The following is an 8,596-nucleotide window of genomic DNA, read 5'->3' as shown; positions in this document are numbered from 1 at the left end:
CAAAAAAAAAAAAAAAAAATCAAACTGGAACAACCTAACATGGCAAAGACTCCCTATGAGATTTCTGAAGTTTGCAACCTTTTATCTTCTGCCATGGGCTTAGAAAAGCGAGAGGATATTTATTACATGAAAAGAAGCACATGAGCATGTGTGCATACATACAAAAGTACTCAGATGCCATTAGCCACCCGACTGTCAACGAGCTCTGATTTTTTCTGCTAAAGCATTATTTAATTAAAAAAATAAACCAAACCAGAACAGGAAATGCTTAGTTGGCAAACAAGCATATAGATTTTTACTGCTGTTTCACCTAGCATAAGTGTTTACAAATGCAGTTTTTCAAATGCGTAACTTTCTCTTCCTTGATGTAGCTGGAGAATGAAGAATGAGCATCTCTTTACAGAGCATCTCTGCCAAATGCTTAGTGGAATTAAACTGACCCATGCATCGAGGAACTCTCAACAGGGCTCTGGGATGTTACCCAAAACGGGCAACAAGGGAAGTCTTAGAGTAAAACACTAGATTCCCTCACTCTACCAAAAACTCAAAAATATAATATTCTCAACCCAAGTCTCTTGCATGCTCCTTGCTTTCTTGTGACTGACACACACAAACAATTTAATTTATTCAAGTCACTGGGCTTGCTCAAATAAGAACCTACCCCTAGCAGTTTTTTTTAAAAGGCTTAACAAAAAGGTTACTTAAGTACAAAAAATAGATGTCAAGTTATTGGTCCTACAAACTGGAGGTACATCAAGGACACACTACGTGATGTGGTTTGGGGAGTGAGAGATCCACTGCCCAAAATTAATCTCAGTGCAAAGCTACCAAGGAAGTTAGCCAAGCATCCATGCCTGTTCCATGAGTCCATGTAGCAGTGTTCGTGCCTGGACCCCTCATGAGTCATTTAGGACTGTGTTTTTCTGGCTTGGACATTTATTCACCAGTGCCCACGCTGGAACTACATTTCTTGCATAAAGGCCTCCTACCCATCATTAGGTAATAACTTAATTGCTCCTGAAAAACTAGATTAAAAAATTAGTGAGGGTGATTTTTTTGCATTACCAAATCCACAAGCTATTCTAAGCACCAGATCCCCAATGCAACTGTTGAAGGGCAAACACTGGATCCAAGTACCTCTGTGCGCTACCTCAGGTCACTTCACAGTAAAAAGGTACAGACACAGCATCAGAAAGAGGATGATACTGCAGCACTTTCCACCAAACAATTCATTTCAGTTATCTGGGGGTACTTGTACCCATTTCAGCCTCATTTATCTTAAACATTCTATTTACATTTTCTCTCTTCTCAATAAGGAGAACCAGATGGCCGAAATAAGATGCTACAAATAAGAATTGAAGCAAGAGACTGTTTCCTTTCGCCTGTACCAGAATCAAGAAAAACTGCTTTTGTAAGCAGTTCCATACCTTACTGCTTTTCTGTAACCAAAGGTTATGGGACAGTTGAAAGACCAAGCAAAGAGGCATGCTATCAGATGCATTTGAAAACTGGCCACAGAGTTCCAGTCCCAAACAGTTTGTAATACAATAAAAATAAATTCCAGAAACCATTTTTATCCTACACTATTTCACAAAAAAATTTAACAGAAACTTGTTGCAAGAAAAATCTTTTGCTGAATTCTTTAGGGTAAACTTATCTTCAGTGCTTTCCCCAGCTAATGCCACTTCCAAACTGTGCTGATTGGTGCAAACGTGTTTTGACGTGCAAAGGCTCAGAACTGGATGAGGCAAGTGCTTGCCAAATTGGAAGGAAAATTCTTGAGCTTGTATGCAAGTTACAAAAAAAAGGCATTTTCTAAGTTTTACTGACAACATCAGTCGGAGCTGCTGGTTTAAAATGATAAATACTGCTTCTTTCTACAGGCCAGTGAGGAAAGAAAAAAAAAAGCTGGGTAATAAGTAACACTCCTATCAGGAAGCACAGAGCATCTATAGTGCAATGAACTATTGAAGAGTAGCACAAAATACAGAACATCTCATGTCTGAAACATTCAAACCTGTTTTACTTTGTATCCAGGGAAGAGTTAAATTTATACAACTGGTTAGATAGGCTAAAAGTTCAACACATTTCTGGTGTTTCCTGGAACCAGCTAGTCAGGTCAACCCATTGTTAGATACCGGCCAAGATTAATTTTGTTAGAGAGTTTATTAAAAATACCGCAAAAAACTGACTTTGTCACTAATTATTCTTTAATTGCTGCTCTCATTCCACTTACACACACCTTAAACTGGCTCAGAGCACTGGAGACCCCAGTCAAAGTTAGCTTTTAAACCAATGGACCTCTAAAGACATAAGATAGAGTATGCAGAGAGATAAAGTGCTATAAGCTCTTTGACAGCCCGTAGCATGAATACTCCAATATGGCACATGTCACCCAGCCCCAAGAAAGCAAAACAACAGCACCTTACAATTAAGAAACACTTTAAAAAAAAACACCTCACCTGTGCTGGCCAACAAGGCTCCTTGTCAAATTTTACCTCATCCTCTAGATCAGAACAGCACCCTAGCCATATTCTGCATTCAGACTGGAAACCCACCTACCCGCATGTCCCCTGCAAGGTAAAAACCTTTTAAATTCTTTGGGAGCTACAAGCATCTAGGGAAACACTGCTCAAATGTGTTATTAAGCATACTAGATGAGACAGCTGGCTAATGATTCCTGACAGTTTTGTTGCACTGAGTACCTGCCTAATCAGAACTTCCATCCAGATCTCTGCTTTGCCTAAACCTAGTCACACAGGATGTTTATAGAAATGCTCCCAAGAGGTGGGGGGAGGCACTTTAATCAGAGAACCACGCTAATTAAAAGTGCCTGAGCATCATATGCATCAGTATCCCCACACTGAAAGATGATGACAGGGCACTCTGAACTAAAGCTCCTTGCACAAGATTTAGTTTAAAGCACCCTGCTGCTACTTTTCAGCGCAGGGACACTGATGCACGTGACACTGAAGGCTGCTAGAGCATGTTAATTTCTGTGCTCCAGCAGACTTGATAAATGGCACCGGATTTGCAACACAGCACAGCAGCCTTACTGAACGTCTATAGGAGTACACAGCTGTTCTTGTTCTCGTCAGGCCCTCTGCTATTGTATTCTTGACATTAAGCCTATCCTCCCTGCTCCTTCCAACTGGGAAGTTATTTCAATTTATACAGTAGTCAAAAGCTATTAAGAGCCTGTCTGGGTTATGGAATGAAACTACTGGAAGCTTATAAGCCTCAATTGTGCTTTGACAGTGACCAGATGTCCCACCAGTCAAGCTACAATTACATCGCTTTGCTGAAGTTTGGACCACTTTGACTATCCTACCCACACAATGGATATCAGCACTGCAATCTAATTCGTTTCAAGATGTGCTAAATTTAGATATTGCATCTGCTCCCCTAATCTTGCAAATGCTGCTGGTTCCACTTTTTCTCTCTCCTTTCTAACAAAACAGCTTCTAAACTCCTGTGATTTAAAGAACTCTGTAAACAGTTTCTCCTTTGTGGGAGAAGTGGAAGCAAAAGAAACCCAAAACAAACCATGAGGCGTGCTATTACACCTGCACAGAAGAAGCCACAGAGAACTTATTTTTCTGATGTCAGTTAAAGTAAACCCTGAAATAACTAAAAGGAAAGAAAAAAATATAGACAATGTGATTTAAGATGCTATTCCTTTAAAGGTACCTCTGGGAAGACCATTCTATTGTGTAAGACTCTAGGAAAAGGAGCAGATTCAGTCTTTCACTAAAATGAATTGGGACAGGTAAGGTTAATAACAGCCTTGAGACTTTAATGATGGATTCAAGCATCTGTAGAGACTGCCTCACCATCTCTGCCCTTCGTTTGTCCTCTCATCCCAAAAACATCAATTCTCTCCCTGCTGCTTTCTTCAAATCGCCACACCCCAAGCAGGTCTGAGAAATCAATTCAGATGGGCAAGAATACATGTTAATTTACACTGAACAAGGCTTTTTTATGGCATTCATTACAGGAAATTAGAAACATTTCTGAATCCCACACCGACGCAGAAATACCAGAGGGGCAGGGGCTAGTATTTGGACTGAAATCCATCTTTGTGCTTAATTATTTCAGATTATAGAACTCTTAGAATTCTTATTTCCATGTGCAATGGATCATCAGCCCCAGGGCCCGGTGATCCAGCAGAAGCGAAGGAACATGGAAGAGGAAGTCTTCTAAGAATTCACTCCCTAGTTCCGTCTTGTTCAGGATTGTGCTGTCAAAGCTCCAGGCTCAACTATCGGGGCAAGAGCACGTAAAACAGCACCTTACATCGAACTCCACCCACTGTATGGTGGGTGAACACAGATTAGCATCCTGCAGCTGCAAGGAAGTTGCGTGCTCGTGAAGAATTCTCAGGGTAGGAACTGCTGGAAGAAACCCCTCTCTGATTACACACTGGATGTGCTCCAGTTAAGATGAGACTGCAAGGGATCCAGGTCAATTCATTCTGGTCTTTGAGCCAAAGGTCAAATAACTTTTCCTCCATTTGCACTAGAATTAAGGATTTTCCAGGGATTGCCTCAAGTTAATCTAATTGCTAGAACAGGCTGTGACGTGACAGCTAGAGCCAGCAGGTTCATTCTAAAAAGCCAGGCTGAGAAAGCTGTATGCAGGCATTCAGCTGCCACCAAAAATAGCACAGTTAAGATAACTTCAGTAGGGTAACGATCCACAGTGGCTCTTCTGCAAGATCAAGACTTTCCTCATGTAAACAAAACCTAAACCATAACAGCACCTCTCCACTCCAAGCAGACCCGAGTTCAGGCAAGCCTCATCATCTGCAACAGTTAATACATAGATGCAAAAACACAGACAGGGAAAAAAAAAAAACTATAAGGGTAAGACAATAAGGGTGTCTACGTTTGAGCAAACATGTGGATGCTTTTAGGGAGATAAATGGCCGTCAGCGTTGCCTCTGGCTGGAGATAGTTGCAAACTTTGATAAAGGTCTAGGAACAGCAGATACTGAAGCAAAAGGGAAGAACATGGCTCTAAGTTACAATATAACAATCTTATGTTACAATGTGACGCTGTACCTTCTCTCTCACCACCTCATCCTCTTCCCCAAAGTGAGACTGGGAAGGATGTTGCAAGGAAACAGGGCATGGCCCTCTTTCTAAGTTTACCTCAAAGCATCTTCACCGAATAATTTATCTGCTGCTGCCATTAGAGTGCATAAAAATGCCTTCTTTTTATTATAAACCAATCCCATGTTGGAGGTGGTGCTTAGCTTCTTTTTTGCAAAGTGCTGTATGGCTGCAGTACATGTCAAGGCCTGGAATGCCCCAGTTTGAGACCTCTGGATAAACAGCTGCCTGAGAATGTAGGGTACTGGCCTCCAGGTGCCAAGAGGCCCCTTCTAATCCTGTTCCAGCCCCAACACCACCTTTGCAAATGACTTCTTTAAAAGCTTTTTTTTTTTTTTTTTTTTTTTTTTAATGTGACCTAGTATCTTTCTGCACACCAGTACAATGCTCAGTTCTGGTCCACACAAGTACCACAAGCTTCCTTAGTGCTTTGAGAGCCACAGAGTAGAGCAGTTAGCTTGAGACACCACTTTTACACATCCCAGACTGATTTGCTTAGGGGTAGAGTGGGGAGAGAATAAGTCTCCTTCAAACAAAGGTGCAAGCAGTCTGTTCTTTCTGTACAATGTTAAAATCAACAATGAGGAGGGGCAGGAAAGTTCTTACACAGCTTCCATCTCCAAGTCATCCTCCTCTTCCAGAGAGAGTTGTAGGTATGGGTTGTCTGATGCTGGACGGAACTTGTACCCAGTAAGGACAAAGAACACCAGTGTGGCCATTTCATCTAACAGCTACAAGTAAAAACAGGAGACAAGATTATTACTTTTAACCCAATATAGTTGCAGTACATTTCTCTTTGTTTGAGAATTGGAGGGTTTAGCGAACCAGATGACTTTAGTCTGGTAAAAAGTGCAACAAAGCTATTCCCTGACTTATTGATGCCAGTATCTGGACAAATACTGTCACGCCCTCTACTTTTGTTGTTTTCCTGGTTTTAAATAGCTAGTTACAAATCTAAACATTATTTCAGTTCTTTAAAATTAAAAGCAAAGCCTTACTGCAGTTAAGGAAACAAAGATCCTTTAAATTGTTTGGAGCTACCAGCAGTTAACATATTCAAAGACTCCCTGCATGGAAGCTTGGATTATACTGTAAGAAACCAAGTATTTAAGAAGTCATCAAGCACATAAAGCCCATAGATGGAAAGGTGAAAGCCTGTTTTGCCAGCTCCCTAGAGCCTCAATTACACAGGACAAGCCTGGGTCTGATTTTTTTCCTTTGTATGCTCCTGATCCATTTCCTTGAGACACTTTTAAACTGAAAAGCTAAAATCAATAATATGATTACCTCGAGACATCTCATATATAATCCAGCAGCCATGCTGGATAAACAGCAAACTAAAAATATGTTCCTTCCCCACCTCAGGTATATCAGGGTTAAGATCAAGAGAAAAACCACAGACCTCAGTACTGCATTTAGAAAAATTATGTTATAATATGGAAAAACGCTTGTGTATTTGCTTTTAATATACATCACATTTTAAAATAAATGAGTAAAAAAATACAGAGGAAAAAATACAGAGGATGGAAGTATTCTCCTTTGCCAGCAAAATACCTGGTAGAGCCATTTCCACTGGAATGGGACAGCAACCTTAATAAGCATTGCAATGATCCGTGTGAAGTAAATGTAACATACAATCTGTGGGAGGAGAGAAGAAAAATAAAAAGTAGTAAGAACGAAGGCATCATCATTTCAAAAGCTCTTTTCCTAGAGAAACAGTACCAGTGAAGAATTACTTGAGAATTAAGCCCGATTCAACTTGTTACACTATTTGATAAACATGAAGATACAGATTGATGATTTTATTACTAAAATCTAAATGCAAAACACTAATGCAACTCTAAATGACTCGAGGTATGATTAGCAGGATAATATATTCCTTTAGCTTTCACTGGGAATGTGCAAAGGCTTCCACAGAGTAGCAAAATCAGGCACATAGTTTTTCATTCTTACAGCTTATGAAAAGAGGTCTGACATCAGACAACTGAAAACCATTAACAGAGTGGTTCTTGTGAAATGTGCTTACAGCTTCCTTTCCTTTCAGCAGAGACTGCATGCCCCTCTTGGCACAATTTGGTCCCAAATTTAAATTTTATTAAGCTGACAGTATGTTGTTTTAGGCTCAGCAACTCAGTAGGCAAAGCTCAAAGTGACCTAAGGGGGAGTGAAGAAATGCAGTGCACTCCACTTATATACCTACCAGGTAAGTGCATAATTCACCTAATTGAAAACCAGTGCCAGTCCCAAATACTTCTCTCTTACTTACCTCCTAAATCATAGCAAACATCAGTTAAGTGCACAAAATAAAAGGTAAGCTATAAAATCCTGGTCATATTTTTGTATTTTCAGAGACCTACCCCCTTCTTTAAATGAATTTATTCTCATTAAATACCCCTGTGACCTAGAACAGTGCTATGCCTATTTTACAACTGAAGCCCATGGAAAAACTGACTTGCCTGTGATGACAAAACAGGCTACACCACTAAAGGTTAAAACTCAGTCTACAATCCCAAAAAGAGTTCTGCATGACACCAGGAGATTAGTGCCAGCAATGCATGCATTTTGCTTTGTCTATCTACACATTTGAGGTCAACAGCTGGTTAAACACATTTGCACTAAAAAGAATGAGTAGCAAAACTCAGTCTGAGCTTTTAAATTGTTTTAAGGTGATGTTGGGGGGGAAGAGGTGCAGTTTACATCTCAGAGCTGCTGTTTAAGGAGACCCAGGATGTGCACAAAAGCTTGAATCTTTATGCAAGCAAAGGATCTCTCGAAGGCCCAGATCATGGAAAGAACAGCTATCTCACTATGCATTTGTAAAGCAACCGGCACAACTGGATACAAAGCTGTTGTGCCACTTACATTCTTGCAACACCTGTGCGCGAAAGGAAGAGATTTCCAGCCCTGATCACAAACATACTTCTCAATTACTTACTCACCATAACATAGTAATGCCTGAACAGCTTCAACTTCGCTAGATTAATGGCAGCTGTAGAGAGAACACAAAAAGGCCATTAACAAAAACATTAACACAAGTCACCCGATGGAACAGGCCTCATATGCCTTTTCTATGCATGGACACACTGCTATAGCTTACAGCATGGTAGCTGTATCAGTATAAGAAGAAGCTACCCATCAGAGCTAAAGATTTTTCTGTCCTCTTCTATGGATGGTGTGGATACGTTTTAAAATTGAGCTGTTATTATTGAGACGATGCTCAAGGGCAACCAGCACGGTTTCATTAGGGACAGGTCAGGTCAGACCAACCTGATTGCCTTTTATGATTAGGTCACAAAGGCAATGGATGCAGGTGTTGCCGTGGATGTAGTCTTTCTGGCCTTCAGCAAGGCTTTTGACACCGTCTCCCACCCCATCCTCATTAAAAAATTGGGCGACTGTGGCATTGATGCCTATATAGTCAGATGGATTGCAGATTGGCTGAAGGGTCATACTCAGAGGGTGGTGGTGGATGGGTCATATTC

General features: G+C 40.6%; 1 protein-coding gene across 1 annotated transcript in view; it reads right to left on the bottom strand.

Annotated features, from left to right (window-relative positions):
• The window catches only part of GPR107 (G protein-coupled receptor 107), a 73,323-nt gene that overhangs the window by 9,084 nt on the left and 55,643 nt on the right, over nucleotides 1–8,596 (bottom strand). The window contains exons 17-19 of the mRNA XM_019541111.1: nucleotides 8,054–8,103; nucleotides 6,669–6,752; nucleotides 5,721–5,845 (exon numbers count right to left, since the gene is read on the bottom strand). Of these exons, the coding sequence (XP_019396656.1) occupies nucleotides 5,721–5,845; nucleotides 6,669–6,752; nucleotides 8,054–8,103 (259 nt within the window). The remainder of the gene's footprint in view (nucleotides 1–5,720; nucleotides 5,846–6,668; nucleotides 6,753–8,053; nucleotides 8,104–8,596) is intronic.

The sequence above is a fragment of the Crocodylus porosus genome, unplaced genomic scaffold (genome assembly GCF_001723895.1).
Source record: "Crocodylus porosus isolate Cpor-Errol unplaced genomic scaffold, CroPor_comp1, whole genome shotgun sequence".
NCBI classification, from domain to species: Eukaryota; Metazoa; Chordata; order Crocodylia; family Crocodylidae; genus Crocodylus; species Crocodylus porosus.
This window is presented reverse-complemented; position numbering and strand designations above follow the sequence as displayed.